This window comes from Camelus bactrianus, chromosome 23 (genome assembly GCF_048773025.1).
Source record: "Camelus bactrianus isolate YW-2024 breed Bactrian camel chromosome 23, ASM4877302v1, whole genome shotgun sequence".
NCBI lineage: Eukaryota > Metazoa > Chordata > Mammalia > Artiodactyla > Camelidae > Camelus > Camelus bactrianus.
In genome coordinates this window covers 17,096,736-17,123,122 of record NC_133561.1, presented here as the reverse complement: position 1 = coordinate 17,123,122, position 26,387 = coordinate 17,096,736, and the positions used below count along the sequence as shown (strand labels likewise).

Here is a 26,387-nt window from a genome sequence, read left to right as displayed (position 1 = left end):
ACAAAGAACCCTCACCTGTGTTAACTTGTATACAGTTTCCTTTTATCCTTAGGAGTTTGAAAACCTTCAAAATAGCAAAACGATAATTTATCTCAGGCTAACTTAGAAACAGTCATTTACATACATTCTTATCATAAATTAGGAAAGAGAAATCTGAAACCAAAAGACTTGTGTTATTAAACTTTGAACAAGCCGGATAGACTTAACCAAGTTAAATTTCTCAGGAAAATGGCCTGCCGATAGGATAATTACTGACTATAAACTGTATTTGCAGAAACTTTTAGAAATGTTTTTCATGACCACATAATATGGACTGAGCAATTATGGAATGAAGCACTGTACTAAATGCTATCTAAAGGATGGAACTCATTTAAATAGACATACAATGAAACATTTGTGGAAAACATTTAATAACAATAAAGTTGCACAGAAGTACAATGACAAGTGCTAAGGGTAATGCTGGAGTAATTGAAGTAACAGGTACAAAATCAGGATCAGAGATAATTAAAGCCTTCAGAGAGAGGGAGGTGTAGGGTGTTTTGAAACATAGAGAGGTATTTGTTTGAAGAGTGGCTCTGAGACAGGTATGTTTTGTGAAAGGGTGACCTTCAGAAGATATGTCTGTCCTGTGGGCTATCGATGCCCATTAGCTGGAAGAGTAACCAAAAGGTTTTTATAATTTTATAGCAATTGGAGGCTCCTAAAGATTTCTAAAGAGAGTAGTTTTTTGAAAGTTGAGAAACTTGAGGCAGGGGGCTCTTGAATAATCTGGACAGAGAATCATCGGAGCTACGAATAAGTGTAAAGCTGAAAAGCCAAATTTAAAAAGTAGTAAATCTGGGTGATAGGATGAGGATTGAAGGAGCATGGTTAGCATGAGTTTAAGGTTACAAGCCTTGGAAGAACCATATGTAGACAGTAGCTGTCAAGCACATGGGGAAACCGAGTCGAACCAAGGAGTTCTTGTGAAGATAAGTTTAAATAACCCATCCAAAAAATAGCAACAGGACTGGTAAGGAGCAGGTATGTGTACCAAAATGAATGCACAGATATGGAGATGCACTAGTAAAAATAAATGGCCAGAACTCCTAAGGGGCGTGTCCTACGAAGAAAGAACAGGCTATAGGCAAAGGTTCATGGGCAAGAAGGACGAAATCTTCACAGATGAGCGATAACTCAAAACCATTACCAAGGTTAACATGGATGTGAACTTAACATGGAACCCAGAAAGGGCAGTATTCTACTGTGTATCTCCCTGGCTGTCAGTTATGGTTCCTCTGAGCTTATCCTGAATTCTCCCAGATTCCTCAAGAGTTACCAAAGGCAGAAAAGATGTGTTCTTCCCATGAGTCCAGCTTTGAACCAATGTCTTCAGAGAGAGGAGAATAGGTTTCAAAATTCTGACCTTGGGAGCTAGGGTCAGACATGCCCCCTCCAACCCTGTTGGGATCAGGCAGGCAGTTCACATCTGCCTCCAGAGGCTGCTGGGGCTTCAAATATTTCACTTCAGTTTCACAAGCAGAGTGGTGGAGGAAAAGCTCCGGCCTGGCTGAAGATTGAAAGGATTTTCCGCTCTGACGACGTGACTTGGCGCGCCTGTTCTGGAACCACACCTGGAAGAAGGGAGAGAGAAACTGCTTTCAGTTGGAGTCCTTATGCTCCTATTACCTTCATAGTTCATAGTAAGTTTCAGTTTAACATGCCCAGGCTCCCTGCTCCAGAACCTTATGGTTTTCACAAAACACTTCACAAAATCAAAGCACCTGGCTTTCTCTGCCTCACCATTCCCAGGAGCAAAATTAGAATAATACCTAATCCTATATACTTTACTTTATAATATATACATATATACTTTATATAGGGACAGTTGCAATGAAAAATGAGGCCACAGAAATAGCACTTAGAACTTTAGGAAAAAACACTACTCTCCTTAAAGATGATGGGCACAAAGACAATTTGGAAAATCCGTTTTTGAAAGTGCACTCCCTTGTCAAATTAGTTAAGGAGGTATTTTGTTCAGTGGACTTCATTCACTTCTGTGAATAAAATTTTTTTTGCTCACTATTCCCCTGCAAATACTAAGAGTGTCCTGCTTAGGAAATTTCTGTGCCAGCTGTTGAAACTGACAGATGTATTCCACCAAGGATGCAGAAAAACAAGTCCACTCTTTCCCAGTGTTACATTAAGGGCTCCTACTTAAACCTGCACTTGGACATGGACCAAGGTGCTGGAGACTAACAAGCAGAAACGACCAGATTCTCATCATCACTTAGCTCCAGGATTCTGATCCACATTACTTTAGGCAATACCTTGCACTAGATTTTTCAAACTGTGACAAGAAATGCCATATACTCCAGATGCTACATCCTTTCCAACCCAAATTCCAGACCCAATACCTGTCAAGAAAGTGGCCTAGGGGCCCAAGGGCAACCTGGTGAGGCAGCCCTGCCCTGTCTCAGCTACCATTCTCATACCAGGGAGAAACACCAACTCATCTGTCCTCGTCTGTCTCTTATTCTAAGGAAAAAGTGTGAAAATACTTCCTATCATCTTCGTGCTGAGGGTTTACTTTCTGACCGTTTCAAGAGACCAGCTAGTCTCCTAGGAGGGTCCCTTATTAAACTTGGCAGTGAGAGAGAGAAGTCACTGAGCGTGCGCCTGAATGATTTCATTTAAGCCTCAATCACCCTGGGCAATAGGTACTGATTTCACACTGAGGCTTTCAAGGGAAGTAATTTGCCCAACGTCAAGTACGTGGCACCGAGGTGTTGCCCTGGGAATCCTGGCTGCTGCTCCCTGTGCCTCCACTCTGGGGCGCACCGGCGAAAGCGCCCGCCTGCACCGGGCCGCTCACCTGGATCCTGGATTCCGGGAGCAGGGTGAGCGCGGCCAGGCGCTCGCGCAGGTGGATGTCCGGGTACATGGTCCGGCGGAAGACGAGCTCCAGCAGCTGCAGCTGCTCCGGGCTGAACGACGTGCGCTTGCGGCGCTGCGACGCCGACGGGACGGCCGCGCCTTTGTGGGGCGCAGGCGGGCCCAGGCCGGCGTGGGGAGGCGCGGCGGGCCCGGGACCCCTCCCAAGAAAGCCCGCGAAGGCTGCCGGGGCGCCGCGCTCCGAGCCGAGGCCCGAGGGGCGCGAGGGGAGCAGGGGAGCGGCCGGGCTCGGGGGCGGCAGGAACGCCCCGCCGGCGTGGGCGGGCCGGTAGAGGGGGGACGCGGCGCTCTCCCCGAACTGGAGCTGGCTGGACTCCGCTGTGGCCATCGCTGCCCGACCCCAGTGCGCCGCCGGGAGGGGCAGGGCCTCTAGTTATAGGGGCCCCGGGACCGAGGGAGGGGGCCTGGGGTGGCGGCGCGATCAAAGGGCGGGACGCAGGAAGGCCCGTGTCTCTTTGGGGTGCGAGCCCGCCCCCCGCCCCGCCAGACGCCGGTGGGAATAATCGCTTCCGCTGCCCGTGGGATGGAGGGAGGGAGGCGTGAACTTGGGCCCAGGCCCCCTCCGACCCCTCCCCCGTCCATCCGCCCCGCCACCGCCACCGCCACCGCAATCAACATCCCCCAGAGCAGGTCTACTCCGGGAGGGCAGCCCCGAAGGGCCCGAGTGCGTGGGCGGAGTGCGGGCGGAACCGCCCTCATCCGAGGTCAGGTCGCCCACTCAGGGCGGCGAGGTCCTGGGGCCGCCTATCTCTCCCATGGCCCGGTCAGTGAGCCTTGCCTGCCGTCCTGTCTGTCGTCATCAAAGGTATTTATTTACTCCCCCTGCTATGTGCTAGACCCTGTACCAGGTTGGTCAAACAGCCCATCCCCTGTCCTCCGCGAGGCTTCCTAACAAGTCCTGGAATCAGAAGGAGAGGGTGCAGATAAAGGGACCTCAAAGAGAGGCAGTAAACTCAGCTGGGAGGGGAGGAGACCCTTTTGTCTGGAATGTCGCTGTGGGCCTAGGAGTAAGCGTACCCTAGACACAGCAGGATTGACAGTGTGCCTTTCCGAGCTCATTTATATACAGGCTCGCGATCCCTTCTGGAGATACCCAATAGTGCTCAGGACCCATCTGGCAGGAACGGAAGAGATGAAAGGGGCACCACGAAGTTTCCTCTTGCCTCTGCCCTTTAGGCCTCATTTAAGACTCCCATTTTATTCTGATTTGTACTGTGGTTATGGTTTATGTACCTGCTTCCCTCCTAGATTATAAAGCCTCAGCAGGAACCCACTTCTGTCATTAAAGTCTGTTGAGTGTCTGTTTTGTACATCTACTATGCATAAGACACCACTCTAGACACTCAGTGAACGTCTGCTGAATTGGATGTCACTGAAATCACTTTATAGAAAGAGAAAAGTCATGGTCCGGTATGGGGACTGCTCCACCACAGTGCACATCCTCAGCAGAGGAGCTCAGAGGCTCAGGTTGTCTTGCACACAGAACCTGAGCCCTGAGGTTGTCTTGCTCACAGAACCTGAGCCCTGATTCACCAGGACCTTTTACTGTCACTGAACTCAAAGGGGGCTCCATGATGGGAGGGTCTTTCAGGCCACAGTCCCCACCTGTCTTTATCCATTCTAGAATGCTGCAAGACAACCTCAGGAAGAGCTTGAATATTTTCATTCTGGATGGATTCTCCAGGTGTCAAAGCAGAAAGGATTCTTGGGGCTGCAGCAAAGAGGAGTCCGGTGCTTGATTCTCTCCCTGTGGGGGTGGGGTGTCAGGGTCTGTGTCCCAGGCCCCTTCCGCACCCCACCCCATCACAGTCTCTGAGGCTCTTGTAGGCAGTCTGACCATTCTCACAGCCTGCTCCAACATCTACCCCCACCCTTACTCCATTCTCTTTCTCCCTCCCTCCTCTCTTCCTCTTATTCCTTAGATAGGTCATTAGAGTTTCCAAGCAGAGGATGTGTGGAATGGAAGGTCAGGCCCTCTTAATTTACCATGCTCCTTCATTCTTTCATTAATTCAAAAACTGCTTATGAATTGTCGCTGTGCTGCGCTGTGCTTTACATGTGTACCTGTGCAGTATGTATTTCTAGCACAGTTTTACAGATCAAGAAATGCTCAACAATCTAGGTGAGGCCCAGACGGCTCCAAAGCCACTGTGCCAAGCTGACCTCCAGACATGACTCCTGTGCCCCCTGCTGAGTTCCCTGTCAGTCTCAGAGGAGGGGGAAGCCCCCTGCCCTTCTCCAGTCTTGGGATGATTCTCTTTCAGGCCCATTGGGATCCCAGTCACAGGCAATGGTGATGGAGCCGGATCCATGCAGACCCCAAGTTCCATAGCCATGGCTGTGGGACCAGGAGGCTGAGCACGCAAGAAGACCAGAGGTTTGTTAAACCTCAGCCAGAGATGGCTTGGCAACCCGGAAACTCTGCCCAGGGGTCAGGAGTTATCCAAATTCTCTGGCCTGTGTGGAAATCCCCTGAGTCCTTTGTCCAAGCCTCATTCCTCTGCTGCTATCTGCTCACTTGTCAGGGGCCCCAGCCGGTGGAAAATGGACCTGCAGAGACCAGTGGAGTGCCTGGTGATGATCTGAAGGAATCTAAACTTGTAACCAGTCTTTTCTCTGTCTTTTAAACTGGTGGTAAGAAATTGCAGTGTTCAATTTACAGCTTGATAATCCTTTAAACTGACTAAACAAGTGTTACCTTCTTATGATTTTTCCTTAGAGTTAGTGTAGTGTTACAGTCTTCTACACTGAAATAAGATGTCACCCTTTCCCCTTCTCCTTTTGCTCTAAAATGAAGTTTTATTGGTGTGGGCTTATATCTACCTAAAAAATAACCTCGATGAGGAGACGGTGGAAACCCAGGGTTGTGATTTGGAGGGGGAGACTTGTTTTATGTCCCTTGGTGCTACTTTATTATTTTTTTAAATCATGTGCATGTATTATTGTTATAAGTACGTTTTTAAAACCGAGTTTTTTGATGACTAAATGCAATGTGGTATTCTGAGTTGGATGGACTCTTGGAAGAGAAAAAAGACAGTAGTGGGAAAACTGGTGAAACCTGAATTTAAAAAAAAAAAAAAAGCTAATTTTAAAAAATCTGAAGCAAACAATACAATATAATGTATCCGGAAAGAAACCATAAACTACTTCACTGTGGTAATGGAGTCCCCAGTTCTCTTGGGATTTTCATTGACTCACATTAGCAAGATGCAAGCCTCTACAGGATCTCTACAGAAGTTCTGATGTGTGCATTCACTCTAAAGTTATTTTCTGCTTCTCTCTTATTTGACAGACACCTATAAAATCATAAGTGGTTTTATAACCATTGAATCCAAGTTCTCGATTCCCTAGTCAGTTACCCTGCTGCAAACATAACACTGAATATTTGATAATTCTCCTATACCTGTTTCTCCAAATGCAAAATGGAAAGAACCCAATCCTTGGCAATATCTTAAAAAATACTTATTGCAAGTTATTTTCCCAAAGTAGATAATCTGTGAAATTTAAGTACACTTTAAATAGGCTCTGTAAAGTACTTTTCTTCTACCAGAGCAAGTCAGTTTACCAGTTTCGAAATAGCAAACTGAAGTTCAGGGTTAGCTGAAGACAAGGATCACTGAGGTCACGGGTCAGATTCCCCCTCACCAACACCTGGGCTCTGCTCCTCATCTCTTGATCTGCTGAGAGATTTTGGCTCTTTTTTTTTTTTTTTTTTTTGAGACCCTGCTCGCAATTCTTTGGTGTATATACCCAGATATGAAATTGCTAAATCATATAACAATTCTATTTTTAATTTTTTTGCTTTTTGTTTTTTTATTATAGTTGATTTACATACTTTTAATTTCTTGAGGAACCTCCATACTGTTTTCCATAGCAGCTGTGTACCATTTTACATTCCTATCAACAATGCACAAGGGTTCCAGTTTCTCCACATCCTCACCAACACTTGTTGTTTTCTGTTTTTTGTTTGTTTCTTTCTTTTTTGATAATAGCCATCCTAAAGAGTGTGAGGTGGTATCTCTTGGCTTTGATTTGCATTTCCCTAATGACCAGTGATGCTAAGCATCTTTTCATGTATTTATTGGTTTTGGCCATTATATTTGGCCTGTGAGTAACATCTATTGAAATAGACACAAGGGAAGGGCAAGGTGAAATAAGACGACAGTTTTCACAGATGCTGCCTGTATAATGGGGAAAGCTGGTAAATACACGTAAAAATGCTGTAGAAAAGCAGTCCCTAAAGAAAACCTTGTTCTCCGAAGCCAGGACTGGCTCTGTAGCAGCCCAGGCTGGGGAGGAGGGAGCCACTCGGGGTCACCGGTCCTGTTCCGCACCCTCCACATTTCCCACCACGGTTCCTGTCGCTGACTCCCCCAAACATCACAGAGGCCTGCCTTTCCTCTCCAAGTGCTAAGTACTCTCTTCCCCTCTGCGCCCCCCTCAGACCTGGCTCTGGAGCCCCGGGTGTTTATTAAAGACAGAGCCAGGAAAAGGCAGCCGAGGGGAGTCGATAGCTCTACTTCCACCTTGAGATCCGCGAGCTGTTTGCCCCTTTGATCCTGGCCTCGCTTTGATTTCCTCGCCTCTGCTGCCCAGGCCTCTTCAGTTTCTGAAGTTTATTTCAGAATCAGGGGTTACAAGAGATTGACAACACCCCCCCCAAAAGGTATTGATGTGCCCGGAAAGTGATAAAATGTTAAGAAGCACTTTTTTGGTTGTTTAGTCAGCATCATATAAATTCAAATAACAAACACAAAACAGATTTTGAACCCAGCATGTTGAGTTTCTTAAAAGGATGACTCTTTTTCTTCTTTCAATTATTTTTACCCCAAAGCCTCTGAGCAGGAAAGACTCTTCTATATGTCTTTCACGACCCCAATTCACATAGCTAGCCAATAAATTTAAAAGCACATTTCAGCCACAGAGAAAGGAAACCATAAATTTTCCAAGTTTATGCTACACACTTGAAAAGAAAACCTGAAACAACTAGCAAAGTATTTGGTCCTCATACCTGACATTTGTATGACATGTCTTTCTGCAAAATGCCTTTTGAGCACTTTAAATAGGGCTAGTGCCACCAGGGAACTGAATTTTTTATTTTATTTCGGTGTAATCGATTTAGATTTAAGTAGCCACATGTGGCCACTGGCTGCCATATTTAACATCTAAGCTCTATATCATCATCTAGCAAATCACTCTTTAATAATTTTTTGTTTGTTTTTGTTTTTTTATACAGTATTTATTTTTACTTAGGTTTTTTTTTTTTTTTTTTTTTGAGGGGGGAGGTAATTAGGTTTATTTATTTATTTATTTATTTATTTATTTATTTATTTATTTTTAGAAGAGGTACTGGGGATTGACCTCAGGAGCTATACCCTCCCCCTGATTATTTTGTATATGTAGATACAAAGAGGTATTTAGTTGATGCAAAAATCAGATTCTAGATTTGGATTCTAGAATCTCATTTTTATTGTTTAAACAGATCTCTGGATCATCAAAATGATTCCCTCATTTCCATACCAGACAGTCTCCTGTAGACTTGGCTGAGCAGTGTGTGCAGTGTTCCTGTAGCATCCGTGAATGGCCTTTCTCCAAAGCGACCATGTGAGAGTACTGCTGGTTAAAGTTTTATGATACCACGAGTTTCTTCAACATTTCAATTTGACTTAAACTCCATTTCGTTTTGATCTTTCTGTCCTCTTCTAAGCAGACAATGACACTTTGCTTCAGAAGTCCTCTGACTCTGCAGGATGCAGCATGATATTGAATTAGTGCACATCGTGTGTCTTGCACGAAGTTGAGCTGAACCAGGACGAGTAAAGAGAGGGATGTCAGGAGAACACAGAATCTGCCAATACCTGTCTTTTCTCTTCTCAAATAATTTATTTAAGTATTAGCAGATACCCAGCGCCACCTAAGATCAATTCTGGACTCTGTGTCCCAGCCAGCATGTGTTGGGTGTGTATTTACAACATACTGTCTTTTACTGGATAGATTATAATAGATGAGAAAATCTGTGCAAGTAAAATACCACCTAAAGTTAGTCCAGTCAAGCCCAGATTCTTGGTGGGTATAGGATATAATAAGGTACTTTCAAATAGATTCTAATCCATTTTAATGTGCTCCAGGAAGGGTAGTTTTAAATCAACAGATCCCCTCTCTTAAGCAATTGGGCATTTACCTTTTCACAGTCCTGGTGCACTTGGGACTCCTTTGGATGGAAGAGAAAGTAGCATTGGGCACCTCCTCCTTCAGACAGTGCTCACATGCCAGTGGCCATCCTGCAAGAATGAAGCCCACCCCACACAGCTGGCCCACCACACCAAGACCCCAGCAGTAGACCCAGACTCAGCCCACTCCCCTGTATGGCCCAAAATGTGCTTTCACCTTGGGTTTGTCACTTGTACACAGTGCCAAAGGGGCCCTGCTTTTAATTTGGTTGCTTATTCTGGGATTATTTAAATTCATTAGCACTGAGACTTTGGTCTTGACATTCCAGTTCCTGTTAAAAAGAAAAAAATTCTCCTTTGAAAGATGGCTCGTTCTAGGCCTGGGACAGCAAATGTATGAGTCTTGAATATTTAGTCATATCTGAAAATGATAAAACTATTAAGCGCTACTGAGGGAGTACTCTCCAGAAACAATTTGAAGAGACTCCCCCTGGCCAAACATAGAGTTTGAGCACCAATAAGAATTCAGTAAGGTTATGGTAGCTCACAGAGAAAAAAAATGTGACAATGAGAGTGTATATGTCCATGTATGACTGAAAAATTGTGCTGAACACTGGAATTTGACACAACATTGTAAAATGATTATAAATCAATAAAAAATGTAAAAAAAAAAAGAATTCAGTAAGAATACTAAAAGCAGTAGACTGAAACACATCAAGTATGTTAAAATCCATCATTTCATAATCATCGCAAAAACCAAAAACTGGTCACCCCTGGAGGGTTTTAGGGAACAAACCCTTTATTCTGAAGACTGGTAAACAAAGAGAAAGAAGCAAGTATTTATTCTGCCTTTTCTGTATGACTATAGCTCAAAGGAAACAAATTCTCACTAAAGAAAAGTTACTCCTTATAGAAGTATTCTGCTGATCCATGAAGAAGGAATGATTGAGTTAGAATACAAAATTGGCAACTTCTAATGAAAGAGTGGGCCTAAGCAGTGATCATCGTGGCTGCTCACTCTGCTTCCTTGTGGAAATGCACATCACCAGCTAATTCAGAACCAAAATCTCATCCAGCCATTAGAGCTCCCTCCCTGTTCAAAAAAGTATAGGGAACAAGAGCAGATCACACACCACCACAAGGATACATGCTGTAAAACCCAGACTGGGGAAAGCTCTGCAGGACAAATTGCCAACTGCTTCGTCAAATAAAGTGCAGAAAGAGGGAAAACCTAGAGACTAAAAGGGACCAAAGAGATGTATCATCCCAGTGCAATGTTTGGATCCTGAAGCAAACAAACCATCTGTAAAAATTCATTTCTAAAACAAGGTGGGACATTTAAACATTAGATAGGCGATGGTATTAGAGAATTGCTGTTAATATTTTTTCAGTTGTAGTGATTTTGTGTTGTATTTGTGTTCTAAAAGACAATAAGTCTTTTAGAAATACATGGAAATATTGGCAAATGAGATAATAAGATGTTTGGGCTTCAAATTAATGTAGTTTGGGGTCAGGGGAAGACAGGGAATCTAGAAGAAACAAGACTGGATATGAATCAGTAACAGCTGAAGCTGGGTCGTGCTCCTTCCCAACGCTGCTCTCTCTACTTTGGGGTATGCTTAAGATTTTTCCAGAATAAAAATTATTTAAAAAGCAGTAGGAGGTATCTTTGAAAGACATGGAAGACAGATACTGAGGATGAGAAAGAAAATACTGCTTTGGCGAGGCAGGGTCTGCTGGCCTGAGGCTGCACTTGCTATGTGAACCCAGAGGAGGGGAGGAGGGCCGGCTGGGCCACGGTCACTTGTTTGGAGCTGGGCTGGAGGAAGGGGGCAGTGCTGGAAATGAGCATGATCGGTAGCTGGGATTTTCCTCTGCGGAATCTGCCACAAGCCAGGCTGCACAAATCACAGCCACCAAGTCAGTACTGACTGCGCAACCACAGACAGCCCTCCCGTGCTCAGTGCCTGGGAGGCCTGGGGGGAGGAGAAGAGGACGTGGGGGAGAGATAGAGGCCGGCTTCCTGGATAAAGGGTAGCCTGGCTGAGCCTCGCAGGCAGGCTTTAGGTGGGCTGTGAGAAGGACTTTGGGAGAAGAGGGTGTGAACACAGGCACAAACGCAGGAGCACGTGAAGCCTGTCAGAGAGCCTGGATCCCCAGTACCAGGGATCAGTCTGGAGACAGGGACCTCAAGGCCAAGGAGGGGAAGATCTCGTCCACCAGAAGAGGGAATCAGGCTGCTTCTTCCACTGCTCTTGGGGAGCTTTTTCTCCTGCCAACAGTTCTTCATCCAGAAGTTCCTGTCTTCTGCCTCATCGTCCTGTGCAAATTTCTGGGGACTCTGGATTGAGTTCTGGGGAATTTTGTCTTGTCTGTTGTGAAGTCTTCCCCAGAGGAGGAGATGCTAGAAGTCGTGCCAGCCCTGGTGGCAAAGCCAGTCAGAGAGCTTTGGACTGTCCCTTTATAAGTCTGGGAAGAGACCTCACAGTTGCAACCACAGCCTTTAAAATGTCCCTAAATGGAGTTTAAGAAAACAGCCCACTGCAGGCCGAACCCCACTCCAGCCGCAGACACTGGGGGTGGGGTGCGCCTTGGGGGGCCACGCTGCTGGGGGTGCCCCCTTCCTGAGCTCTTGGTCCTGGGCCCAGGGGCAAGATCGGGGGTGGGAGAGACAGTGGTACTCTGCCGGAGGTGTAGACCTCAGGAGCCCCCGGTGGGAACTTTCCAAAGTAGGGAAGACTGCCATAGCCTGTTGCCAAGTCTCCGTGTTGCACCACTGTGGGCCAAATGGAGGGCTTACAGGGACAGCCTGGTCTGGAGCTCCCTGCTTGGAGACTGTGCAGACGTGACCTCACCACGAAGCCTTTCCTCCCTGCGGCTCCCTGGGGTGAAGGTGACCCGAGGAGGAGACAGGCCTAGGAGGCTAGAGGTGGCTAGGATCAGAGCCAGGCTGACCAAATCCCTGACCTGTGCCACCTGCTCCCCCCAGGCCATCCCACTAGTCCTCTTCCCTTCAAATCCCACTAGTCCACTCCCTGTCCATCTCTGGGATAACTTGGTTCTTCCTCCTGATATTTGTTTGAAATCCCACCCTATTCCCCTGCCAGACCAGGTTCAAGTCCTCCTTCCCCAGGGAGCTCAGTTTCCTTCTCAGAGTCTGTCGCAGCTGCCACGGTTCCTTGGTTATATATGTGGGGTTCTCCAGCCACTTCATGTGAGTCTTAGTTTCTGGAGAAGTCAAAGATAAACTACAGAAAAAGAGAAAAGACCATAAATAAATCTATCTGAGGTCAGCCATTTTCAACCTTTTCATGTAAAAGCTTTTCTATATAGGTACAGGGGTGTGGATGTATGTATTTATACTTCTATTTATACAATTTCATGTATCATTTTTATATAGTCTAATCTTGTTTCCCTAGCCAGACTAATTTATTTGTTTAATATTACTGTGCCTTGCATGTGCCTAGCACACTAAAAAAATCTTTATTTCTAAAACCTGTAATAGGCTAGAAAGAAAATCTGAAATAAAAAAATGTTAAAAAAAAATCTGAGCTCACAGTCTAACATCTGTGTGTGTGCCCATCTGTGCGGGGAAAGGGGTTAAAGAGGGGAGAGACTTTCACACCTTAACTTACAAACTTTATAAGTATCTGTATTTATTGCACAGCAATCATCCTCAAACTGTTGTAATCTCCTGTGCATTCTAGGTTTGGAAGGATGCGGGATATGCCCAGGATGCCCCAGGGGAAATCCCTGGATGCCCCAGTTCTGGGAAGACCCTGCTTTCCTGGAGCCAGCCCTACTTTTGGAAGCATCTAACGCTGACTCTGGGTGTGGAAGAAGGTAGTTTAGCTCACTCCAGGAAGGGCCCAAGTGAGCTCCGGTCTGAGCTTGGGGCCTTGGGGACAGCTTTTGTCTTGACTCAAAGATATTTTGCAAGCCTTTAGTTTAGGAGAGGATCAGAAACTTGAGCACACCTCCGCCTCCCAGCGTGTCCAGAAGGGAATGAGATTGAGTCTGCATCTCTTACTTGGGTGTCTGTGAGGCACCTTGAGTCTGAGGGCTGTTGGGGCGGAGTCTGTAGGGGCCTGGCTGGGCTGTTTGGGGAGCACCCATCTCAGACTCTAAGAGGCCTCTCCCTGTTTTAGCCCCAGCATCTCCTTGAAGCAAGAGTCTGTTCAGGAATCATACTGAACTGTGCCGAGTGTTTTCCACAGCCTGGAACCAGACAGGAGCGACACTGACCCTACACAGCCCCATCCAAGTGACCCCCTCCTTTCTTCCCACCTAAGCTAGATGGCCTGGGGATGTGAACACCCAAAAGGAGCCCTGAGCCCAAGACCAGGTCAGGGTTCCCTGCAGGGTACTCGCCCCCAGCCCTCCTGTCTACATGCTGCCTGGGGTCCCTGTGTAACAGCCCACCTTCCCCGGGAGACTGGCCAGAGCTGGATCTGACTCCTTCTCCACTCTCCAAACTCCAGCCCAGTGTCTGGCACACAACAGAGGCTCAGTGAAGAGTTCATTATGATAAACACGTAGAGGGTCAGAGTGCCCGGCTGGCACACGTGAAAGCTGGGGCATCTCTTGCCCACTCTGGGGCAAATCTCCAACCCCAGGAAGGGTGCAGTTTCTTGAATTTGTCTTCACTTTAGTCCTTGATTAGTTGTTGGACCTCGGGTGAGGGCTTTAACCTCTCTGGGCTTTGGTTTTCTTATCTGCAAAACGTGCCTGCAGGGAGCAGAGGAGTTAATCCCTGAGAGGGCTGTTTAAGCTGAATAGCCTGGGCAAGCCTCAGCTGATGGCTGATGCACTTGGTAATGAACACTCTGCAAAAACACTGCCGATGGAACATCTCTCTGATCCTTACCTCATTATCTGCAGTGCTGCAGGGTGAGTGAGGTGGAGGGACGGTGGGTACTCACGTTAGCTCCGCCGACACGCCCTCCCCCTCTCCATGGCCCCCGAACTGCCCGTCTATCACATCTTACATACTGCTTTGCAAAGTCAGTGTTTTTTCAGGTGTGCTCATCTTGGCTCCCATCTGGCCTGAGAGGTCCCAGTGGGCAGGGCCCCTGGTGTATGCTGAGCTCCGGGGCCAGCTCAAGTGTAGCTGCCCTATCAGGCAGTGGTCTTGAGCTCCGGAGGGTACAACGAATGGGTAGGGAGCACAGCGCCCACCCACACTGCTAGGACACAAGCGGACATGGGGCGGGGGGTGGGGGTCCATGCAGGAGCATCTGTCTGGTCTACCATCTCTTTCTAGAGGACTCAGTAGGGTTTCTTTCAGCCCCTGCAGGTTTCCGTCAACTGATTTATCTCAAGAGGAACTGGAGGACTAGGGGGAAGGTGGTGTGTGTAACTGACAGCTTCTCCCAGAGCCTCAGTTTTGCCAGCAGGGAAATGGGGAAAGTGGTACCTGCCTCCTATCTTCTTCCTGGGGGTTCTTTGATAGTCTGAAACTTTTCACTTTTAGGGCTCAGATGAAAGGCACTGATGGGATGAAAGGATCTTGTGGCCATATTAAGTTTCTCCACAGTTTCTGAAGCCTTGGAGGAGCGGCTGGAGGAAGTGGTCAGCTGACAGGTACTTGTGAAGCCGCCCAGAGGGTGATGCTGGGGGAGAATTAGCATGCCAATCAGCCACACCTAGGGCGTGAGGGCGGCGGGGAGTGGAGCCCTTATCAGGGACAAAATCTGTCATTTCCCTGAGGAGAGGGGGTTGGGGTGATGTGATGAGGAAACTGAGCCCAAGGGCAAAGCCCAGAAAGGCAAAGCCTTGGGCAAGCTCTCCTCTCGGAGCTTAGGGTCCTGATGTGTAAAAGGAGGAAACGGAGAAGAGTGGCCCCCAAACTTGACTGCATACTGTAATCTCCTGTGCAAATTTTAAAAATCCTGACTCCAGACTGCACCTCAGATAGAATAAATCTGAGCCTCTGGGACTGAGATCCTGTCATCAGAAGTTTTGAAAGCTCCCAGGTGATTCCAATGTGCAGCCCAGTTAGAGCGCTGGAATAAAGGATTTCTAGAATTCCATGGCTCACTAGTTATAACTCACCTTCCCACCACGTGAGGAGTTTCTGAGGGATTAGGTGGGGGATTTGGAAATTTAACCCACATACCTGGGTCTTTTGGAGCCTCTTCTGTGTGTAGAACTCAGTTATTAATTTATTTCCAACCGCTTCTCAAATAGAAGATTCTTCTAGTACTCTTCTTAGTCAGGTTTTACTCTCCTCTAAAAGTTCCTTTTTTTAAGAGTTGCAAGGGAGAGAGGCAACATCAGAGTAGGGGAGTAAGAGGTACAAACTATTAGCTATAAAATAAGCTTCAAGGATGTATTGCACAACATGGGGAATATAGCCAATATTTTATAACAACTATAAATAGAGTATAACCTTTCAAAATTGTGAATCACTGTATTATACACTTGTAACATATAATATTGTAAAGCAACTATACTTCAATTTTTAAAAATTTAAAATTTAAAAATAAATTAATTTTTAAAAAGCAGAGTTCAAGTAGATAATCCCATTAGACTATTTGAGATTTCAGTCTCCTTTCTTTTGACCCTCTTTGGTGGAAACCTCAGTGAACATTGAGATCCATCTGAGAGCCAGCAGCCAGCAGAGGAGGATCAAGGATGATCCCCAGGCTCTCAAATCATCACAAGTGGGAGGGGTTTGTTTCAGCCTGATGCCCGCTCCTGTCCCTCTCTCTGCCCTGGAGATTCCAAGTCAACAGTCTTCATTCCTGCCCAGCATAGACCCAGAGGGGCACTGGTTTCAGATTCTCACCAAGTCGAAAACGGGCCAGGGAGGTGATGGGCCCAGATCAGGCAGGGCCTTATAGACGGAGTAAGGATTTAGGCTTTTCCTGGGAGCGGAGCCCTGGAAGGCTTTGCTGGGCAGAGGGACTTTGTAACAACAGCTGACACTAATTGAGTCCTTCCTCTGTGCTGAGTTCTGCATTCAAAGCTTTCTATGGTTTATCTCACTTAACTCTCACAGCTGCCCTCTGTGGTAAGTACAATTATTGTCACTATTTATTGTATTTCTTTTAAGGAAGTAAAATTAACCAGCATAAAGTTAATCATTTCAAAGTGTACAATACAGTGACATTTGGTACATTCACAACGTTGTGCAACCATCACCTCTATCTTGTTCCTAAGGATTTCATGCCCCCAGGGGAGACAACATGTCCACTAAGCAGTTACTCCTCCTTCTTGCCTCTCCCAGCCTCCCCTCCCCTCATCCTGATCTACTTTCTTTCTCTAGGCATTTACCTATTCTGGCTTTTTTATACAAATGGAATCATCTAATATGTGACCATTAGTGCCTGAGACTTTGGGCACAGGACCAAATAACTTACTCAAGACCTTCTCACCCAGGCTGCTTAGTGGTCCAGCCTGGACTGACACCTAGCTCTGCCTGACACCACAGTCTAACCTCCTCACCATGGCAACGCCTCATCACTCCCTTCTCTCAATTCCGGCATATTTATAATCTCCTAGCATAGCGATACATGGTCTTCTGTCATACTTGGTCTGTGTTTGCAGATGGTTGACTTCCTGAGGACAGGAACCATGACCCACACCACACTTCTGCCCTCCCCTCAGCTCATGCTAGACGCAGAGGGGGCACAGGAAATAGGGGCTGGTTGGTAACCTGACCCCTCTACAGCTGACTGGATTAAACCAGTACCAGCAGAGACTTGATTGGATGAATTATGGTACATTCGTAAGATAGAATATGATGCAACCATTAAAAATTGTGTTTTGGGGAGGAGGGTATAGCTCGGTAGTAGAGCGCGTGCTTAGCATGCAGAAGGTCCTGGGTTCAATCCCTAGTATCTCTATTTAAAAATAAATCGATGAATAAACTTAATTACTTCCCCCCCCCAAAAATTTCTTTGTGTTGTGAAATAACATTTATTATCATGAGAAAATGATATATTGCCCTCACCACCACAGAGAGGGGAAAAGCAAGCTACCTAACAAAACACTATAGAAAATATACCATTTTCTAAAAATTAAAACACACACACATAAATATATTCCCAGAAAAGCTTCTGGAGGGGCAGTTTTGAAAATATTAACTCTGTTTATTTTTTAGATAATGGGATCATAGGTTGTACTTACTAAATTTGGGGGGGAATACTCTAATAAGTTCGTTATTTTAACAATCTGTTAGATTCACTCCCCAAGGAGGCTACATCAAAGGGCACTTGCTGCCCTGACCTGCATGAGGCACAAGAGGAGGCCCCTCTCAGCAGTTTTCAAAGCTCGTCCCAAACCAGGAGACTCTGTCTTTCTCTGATGGAAGGTCGGGGTGGTGGCGTGTAAGTTGGGCAGGGACTCATACTGTAGGGGGCTGGTGGGTCAGCTAGGCTGGAGGGACTTTGGATCAAGAATGGGATCTTCCACCATCTGACTGTGACTTGAGCCAACCCTTAGCACCTCGGGTTTCTCATCCGCATGGCGTGGGCCCTGGACTCAGGTCTCTTGCAATTCCAGGACTCAAATTCCAGCCTGCAGTGGGAGAAGGGATACTGGCACAGCACGGGCACCTTCTGGAAGGCAGTGGAGCCCTCTGCCCTTGCCCAGGTGTGCCTGAGAGTTTCTGCAAAGGTGAGTTTATCATGTCCAGTTTGCTGTGCTCTCCACCTCCGAAGTCTCCAGAGGGTGCCTATTCCCTGGTTAAGTAAACTGGGGTACATTGGTTCAAAGGAAATCTAGACCTGATCAGAAACAATTTGTAGCTCTGAATGTACTATCTGGAAAAAAGTCCCCAAGATATTGTGAAATGAAAAAAGCAAATTGCCAAATGAGATGTTACTCTAAGCACATTTGTATGTTTTTAAAGAGGCTCTATATACATGTATATACTTGCATATGCATAGACAAAATTTCAGGAAGGATTCTTGAGAAACACTTACCTCTAGGAGGTGGGACTGGGGTGGTTAGGAGTGAGAGAGAATTTTACTTGTCACTTTATACCCTGCAGTGCTGTGTGAATTTTTTTTTTTTTACCACAAATATGTGTTATTTTGTGACTAATTAAAAAGTAAATATATTTTTATAGTACAGGGAACTACACTAAATTTCTTGTAATTAGCCATAATGGAAAAGAAGCTGAAAATACATTTATGTATGTATGTATATGCATAACTGAAACACTTTGCTGTACACCTGAAACTAACATTGTAAATCGACCACACTTCAATAAAAAATAAGAAAAAAAAGTAAAAATATTAGAAAGAAGTCAATAGGAATAAAGAATATTCCTTTATTAAGACTTATTATTGGTATTTATAGAATTACATTAATGATTATATTGTAGCAATATGATATGTTTATCTTTTATTTTTAAAAATACCACATACTGAAATGTATTAATAATAACTAATATTAGTAAGGATTAATACATAAGATTCATATGCAATAAAAATAAGGAGAAGAAAATATTGCCTGGCCCCACTGTCATTTGATTGTGGGTCTGGTCCCTGGGGCTTGCCCTGTTCCACACCCTGACGCTGGAGTTGCTGTAGCCCCACCTCCCAGGCTGCTTAAAACAAGTTTTGTTTTTTTAAATAAATAGATACAGCCTGGCACACAGCCCTGTGCCATGGGGGAGGGCATAGCTGGCACACTCTTGGTACTTCTTTAAAGACCCTTTATAATGGGGGTTTTATTTGATTATCACCTTTATATCTGCCTCAGCCGGAATCCTGCTGTCTGGCACCTGGGAAGCGATACCCTCTTCCCTGCTCCGGGCTTGCACACCACATTTTTCCTGGGTGTCGGGACTTCCTGCTGTTTGAAGATATGCAGTGTGATTGGGCTGGTTCTGACTCTTCAATTACTGCCTCTGAAGCCCCACGAGGCAGCTCTAGACCAACGTTCTTAGTGTCCCAACTCGAGCATTTCTGCTTTTCTCATCCATGGGGACACTGAACCTGGCCATCTGTGGGCAGGGCTGGGACACTCCATGTCCTGCATCAGTTCATCCAACTCCCACGTCCCGCTGGATGGTCATGGTGACAAAGAGCCAGTCTGTCATTTTCTGAGCACAGAACCAGAATTTTACAAAGACACCACAGAGAATGTTAGCACAGTTTTAATATACATTAAAATTTCCTGGGAAGTATAAACAAATACATTTATACTTATATACTACATATAAATAAATTTTTTTCTCAAGATGTTCACAGTTTCAAAAATCATAATACCAGCAGCCACACTGTTACCATCTGTGTTTATAGCAGATATTTTCAAGGCACCTCCACGTATGGCGGCAAGCATCTGACCACTTTATTATTGCCCTAGAAGTCATGCTCAAACAGCCACAGTTTTGTTATTAATCTCTTTCCCTGCATTTCTCCCTTATATTACATTTAGGACATTAAAAAAATGACTGTAGACATGCTGTTTTATCTATGGATTTTTTTCAGACAGTGAGAGGGATACTAAAAGTGATCTTTGTCTTTAAAAAATGACACAAACAAACTTACTTACAAAACAGAGACAGACTCACAAACACAGAAAACAAATTTATGGTTACCAGGTGGGGAGAGATAAATTGGGAATTCAGGATTTGTAGATACTAACTACTATATATAAAATAGATAAACAACACGGGCCTATTGTATAGCACAGGGAACTATATTCAATACCTTGTAATGGCCTATAATGAAAAAGAATATGAAAAGGAATATATATATATACACATATATATAGTATATATATGTATCAATGAATCACTATGCTCTCACCAGAAATTAACACAACATTGTAAATTGACTATACTTCAACTAAAAAAGACAAAAAAAAAAAAAAAGTGTTCTGTTTTAGGACTAGGTTTGGGGTCTGATAGGGTTCAGATCCATGGCCCTTGGACCTCCAGGTCCCTTAGAGCAGGGACCACGTGTTTTGCCCCTGCACCTGAAATACATTCTAGGTGCTTAATAAATATTTGTTGAGTGAATAACTTAACTATGAAAATAATTTGGGGAATTTAACACCAGCCCCTTGCTCTATCTTGTGCATATAGTAAGTGACCAATAAATATTTCCTAAATGAATGTGTGAAAATGGTGGAGCTTGTGGGTAGAAGAAAAAGGCAGTAAAATTTACATTTAAGATGACCTTGTCACTTAACCTGCGCTTCAGTGATTGTGGGAAAGCTGGAGGGGCTGAATGCTACTAGTTTAGTGAATTTAATTCAGGACATGTTCTCCTGAAGGGAAACAAAGATCAGAAAGAAATGCTTTCAGCCTATTCACCAAATCTATTCATCCATTCAATAAACTAAATAAATTCAGTATTTAGTAGGAGGGGTCGCAGGCGTGGTAGCAGTAACTGCTGTCACCTCAAAAGTTCCTACAATAGGCTTTGAAAGGAAGCTGATTTTTAAAATACAAGAAAGGAGATTATTTGTAATACATGAGTAGAAGATTTGTATATTTTTTTAAGTTAATTAATTAATTATTTTAAGATTTGTGTATTTTTTAAATAGAAGTATACACAGTGGAAAGTTTTAAAAATTAACCGTAATTTTCCTCCCCAGGTAATCCTCAGTGACATTTAAAAATCATGCCCGTATAAGATTAGAAAATTGAAAAAGTACAGAAAGGTAGAAAATGAAAGATTCAAACCTCCTTCATATATCCCATATACATAAATTTCTTTAGTTATATAAATATTTTAACCCAAAAGAACCGTACTATAAACGTGGCTCCGTAACACAGTAACATATTTTTGAGATTTTTTTTTCTATTATAAACACTGTTGTAATAAACATTCCTGTACCTGTGTCTTGGTACCTTTCTGAGGGACACTGCGCCTCTGGCCAAAAGACCAGGTTCAAATTTTGTCTCAGCCCCAGGCACAGCAAGGGAACTGGGGAGGAGACTGTCTCCCAAATAGCAGCCTCTGCTGGGAGGGGCCAGGAGGGTCTGTCTCCTAACAGAACTGTGTTAATAGTGGCTCTCTGGGTGGCAGAAGTCTGCCTGATTATTTCTTACATTATTATTTTTTTAATATTTTAATTTATTATTGTATTACTTAATTATTTTATTTTGGCAGAGGGAGATACTTAGGCTTATATATTTTTAGAGGAAGCACTGGGGATTGAACCCAGGACCTTGTGCATGCTAAGCATGAGCTATATACCCTCCCCCTATTTCTTATATTATTCTATGTTGACAAAATTTTCTACAACAAGCATATATTTATTAAGTTAAAAAAAACCAACCTAGACTTTATCTTAAAAAGTTTTGTGGCACATCCTGGAGAAAGGTAACAGTACCTTTGCTGCTTCTTTTTTTTTAAAAAAGTAATTATTTTTATTAAGGTATAGTTGATTTACAATATTATATTTTTTCCAAGTGTACAACATAGTGATTCAAAATTTTTATAGATTATACTCTATTTAAAGTCATTATACAATATTGGCTATATTCTCTGTGTTGTGCAACATATCCTTGTAGCTTATTTATTTTATACATAGTAATTTGTACCTCTTAAACTCCTACTTTTATCTTACCCCTCCTCCCTCTCTCCGCTGTTAACCGCTAGTTTGTTCTCTTTATCTGTGAGTCTGTTTCTGTTTTGTTATATTCATTCGTTTTATTTTTTAGATTCCACATATAAGTGATAACATATAGCATTTGTTTTTCTCTGTCTGACTTATTTCACTAAGTATAATACCTTCCAGTCCCATCCATGTTGCTGCAAATGGCAAAATTTCATTCTTTTTTATGCCTGAGTAGTATTCCACTGTGTGTGTGTGTGTGTGTGTGTGTGTGTGTGTGTGTGTGTGTGTGTGTGTAAAGAAGATGTGATATCTATATCTATATCTATATATCTTTATATATATCTATATATATATATCTTCATTTGTTGATGGACACAGGCTGCTTCCATATCTTGGCTATTGTAAATACTGCTTCTATGAACATTGGGGTGCATGTATCTTTTCCAATTAGTGTTTTCATTTTCTTTGGATATACACCCAGGAATGGAATTGCTGGATCATATAGTATTTCTATTTTCAGTTTTTTGAGGAAGCTCCATATTGCTTTCCACAGTGGCTGCATCAATTTACATTCCCACCAACAGTACACGAGAGTTCTCTTTTTTCCACAGCCTATCAAACATTTGTTATTTCTTGCCTTATTGATAATAGCCACTCTAACAGGTGTGAGGTGGTATCTCATGGTGGTTTTGATTTGCAAAACCCTGATAATTAGTGATGTTGAGCAGCTTTTCCTGTACCTGTTGGCATATCTTACCAGGCAGGGCCTCCTCAGCAGGGGAGGGGGGAAGGCTGTGCATATTCTGCATATGAAATGCAAGGGCCCCATGGGCCTGCAAGATTCATGATATACTGGCAGACAAGGCTAGAGGCACTGTCAGATCTTCAGGGTGATGTCTGGTGTGGCTTTGGAGTCAGACAGACCTGCCTGCAAGTCAAGGCTCCTCCACTGGCTCTGAAGGAGGGTTTGTGACCCTGTGCACGTGGCTTAACCTCTGTGACTTACTTTCCTCATTTTTACATGGGGACGATGATGCTTATTTTAAACAGCTATTGTGAGGCTTAAATGAGACATATACATAAAAAGCTTAGTCTAGTCCGTGGCACATACAACGTGATCAGTAGCTATTATTGGTGCTCTTCAATCATCAGTTCTAATTTTTAGAAAGTTCTTCCTCTTACTGAGCTAAAATTGGTCTCCTGTAACTTCTTTGCATTGCTATGAAATCAGCATGCTCTTTCAGTCATTCAGCAAACATGGATTTCCTGTGTGCCAGGGACTGTGCCAGGCCTGAGAATAAGAACGAGTCCCTGTATGTGGGAGAAGTACCCCTCCTCCACATGAGAGTCATTGGGATATGTAAGGGGAACCATCACTGATTCCTTGACATTCCTCTTTCCCAGGCTCAACCTCCCTCTCCCACATCCATTTAGTTGCACTTTTGGCTCTTGTTGCTTGTTGATTTTAATTAAGGCTCAAAATTATCCCTCCTCCAGGAAGTCTTCCCAAACCTCACTAAGCAACTATATCCCCCTGCCCAGGTCATTCTGTCAGCACTTGGAGACCCAGTTTCCTTTCTTCCTATTTGTTTGCACTTGCCAATTTTCTGGTGTGTTCCCACTTTTCTGGAGAGCAACCCAAGGCCCCCAAGCACTGTGCAAGGAAGCACTCTGCCATCCTGGAAGTCAGGTCTCCCCACTTTAATTCTCTGCTCTTTGGAGAGTGGCCATCCAGTATACCCAGGCAAGGGCACATTCAGGCCTGAAGCTTATACAGTTATGGAGGGGAAGGGGAGCTCTTAAAAACGATTATAAATTAGGTACAAAAATGAATGTTTAATTAGAGTGAGAAATGAAACCACAATGAATCACAAACGTTAAAAAAAAGCTGACTAGTATGACAAAATTCAAATGACAGTCATAACAACAACTATTATTATTATTTGATTTCCTGACACATTGCCATGCTTATTTTTCTTCCTACATTTTTTAGGCTGCATACTCTTTGTTCTCTATATGATAACTTTCATAATTTAATTTTCTACTGAGAGAATGGAAAGTTGATAATTTAGTCTTTCCTCTAGCATGGCTGATCAAATATTGGTTTTCATATCCATCATGTAGCAAAGTTTCATCATCTGGGCAGACCAGCCCAGAGCCCCAGGCTTTGTCCTGGTTCTGTAGCTCCCAGGTGGGGCCACAGCAGCCGCTCTACTCACTGTTGGCATCTCTCTTCCCCTACCCAGGAAGTGGCTACAGGCTGCGGATGCAGAGGCTAGCCTGGCGGGAGCACCTGGAGTGGAGTCTGGCTGGGGCAGCACTATCACCTCCAGCCAGCAGGTGGGGCTGAGGGCCCCGTAAGCGTAAGCATTAGTCTCAGAGCATCTTTTGAATAGATCTTTGGAATCATGGGTCTCCTTTCCTAAACCTTTCACCTCTTCTTACTGTAAGTGGAGGGTATTAATGAATAATAATAATAGTAACAACAACAACAATAATAACTATTATTATATGAATATTATATTTGAAAGACAAATGAAAGAATGCTGGCTAAATCTCAGCAATGGGATTATAGAAGAGTGGTTTTTTTAAAGACACAAATGTCTATGTCTTTGATTTCTTTTATTAGACTCATTTTTTACTTTTGAACCTGAAAAAAATATACATAATTTCATAATGGAAACTGGCCCCTAAGAGTGTTTTGCTGTGAAGGCCAAAGAGGAATGGTAACAGCAGCTATACAAATCTACTCTTACCTGTTCAGATATTGTACGATTTCTAACGCACTTCTACAGATATAAGTTAATTTAGCCCTCTTATTTTTTTTTGCCAATTTTTTTTTGGGGGGGTAATTAGATTTACTTATTTATTTATTTTTAGAGGAGGTGCTGGGGATTAAACCCAGGACCTTGTGCATGCTAAGCATGTACTCTATCACTTGAGCTATACCCTCCTCCCTTAATTTAGCCCTTTTAACAACAGCTTCTTTCTGAGCTCCCTACTGCCAGCCCCCCCTCCAAACTTTCCTTCCACTGTTACCCAAGTTATTCATGAAACTCCGTTGCATAAAATCCTTCAGTGGCTCCTCACCACTTTCAGTACCATCTCCAGTCTATTCTTCCACATCCTACACATCTGCCCCCTCCTACCTCTTCAGGCTCATCTCCTGCCACTCCTTCAAGGCTAGCCAAACATACTGGGCTCTCTTAACTCTCAGGACATTAGCAAAAGGTATTCTCTCTGCCTAGAATGTTGTTTCTACTTTCTTCAAATGCAAACATTCACAGTGATCAGCTGGACTTATCCCATCTCTGAAGCCACCCATAAACCTTCCTGGCAATATGCCATTCTCTTTCTTTTGTATTAGGGAGTTCCAAACATAAATGCCTACAATGTCAAGGCAGGTAACAATATAAGTAGATAGATGTGGTGTAATATGATCAATAGCACCAGATACAGGCCCATGATCAACATCAAGGACAGTGCACATCACAATGGGCTGGGGGGATTGCTGCAAACTCAAGGGCATGTGTCCCTCCTCATGGAGGCAGCCTCTATACAGCTCCAGCTCATGGCTTTCTAGCACCAATGCCAGGCCCAGTGTCACCAAATTTCTTAATTTTTTAAGGTAAGTAAGAAATCTGGATTTTTTTTACATTAAAATTCCAGATTTTAAAATGCTAGCAACCAGTTCAGATTTAAAGCACTATAGGGGACAATTTTTGCAAGCCAAGCAAAAGACATAAACAGGCCCACTTTACCCTGTGGGCCTCCAGTGTGCAATCTCTCTTCTACATTTTAATGGAACATTGGACATCACCATGGCCAAAATTTACTAAAAGCTCACTATGAGCCTAGCAGGTCCTTTTCTAAGTGCTTTACATGTTTTTCATGCATTCAGTCTTCTCCACAGCCTGAGAAGTGGATGCTATTATTGTCCCCATTTTACAAAGGAGGAAACAAAAGCTAAGTGACCTGCTGAAGGTCACTGAGTTGGTGAGTGCATTCCCAGCCCTAACATAGTGCTTCTCGCATGGTTTCGCCTACTGAACCATGATTCCTTTGTTTTAGACACCACAGCTACTCACCTGTGTATTTCTACAGTGTCTAGCATACGAGGCACTCCTTAAATGTCTGTGGAGCTGAATTGATGTTGCATGTAATAAATGTAATTATACTTTTATTCATTCACCCAGAAAAAGATTTGGAGTGCCTACCGCGTGTCCTGTCCTGTGGTAGGGACTATAGGAGTTCAAGGACATGGCCTTTGGCCTTCAGGTGCTTCTAATCAAGGAGCACAAAACAATTATCACTCCTAAAGTGTACTGCATTACTAAATAAGACTAACTGCAAAATTTTACCAAGTCCCAATTATGAATTCACCAGATAGAGTAGGAAACATACATTTCATCCCGGTCTCTGTCTGGTGATCTAACAATATTTCACAGAGCAGATGAAAATATGTGGCAAGAACAAGGGAAATGTTGATTTAAGGGAAGAAACTTCTAAAGCATTTCAGCAATGGTAATACTTCAGCGTATAAATGATTGAATGAAATGAAGCTTAACTGAAATTCACACAATAAAATTGGCTGGTTGAAAATTACTCTCTTTTGTACAGGAACAGACTTAGGGAAATTATTTGAAAGGTTTCAGAAAATATACTCTTTTGCTCACTGTGTGTCTCCTTCATATATAAGACAGGAGTATGGAAATACAGGTAGTTTCTCTGAACTGTTTATAGAAGTCAGATTCT

The 26,387-nt window shown here is 43.9% G+C and overlaps 1 protein-coding gene across 1 annotated transcript; it reads right to left on the bottom strand.

The window, feature by feature from the left end:
• Positions 1-386: 386 nt before the first annotated feature.
• Positions 387-3,783, bottom strand: MIXL1 (Mix paired-like homeobox). Its single transcript, XM_010973804.3, has 2 exons — positions 2,855-3,783; positions 387-1,613 (listed from the first exon to the last, which is right to left on the bottom strand). The coding sequence occupies exons 1-2, from the start codon at positions 3,260-3,262 to the stop codon at positions 1,308-1,310; spliced, it is 714 nt and encodes a 237-aa protein (XP_010972106.2). The 5' UTR covers positions 3,263-3,783; the 3' UTR covers positions 387-1,307.
• Positions 3,784-26,387: the final 22,604 nt, after the last annotated feature.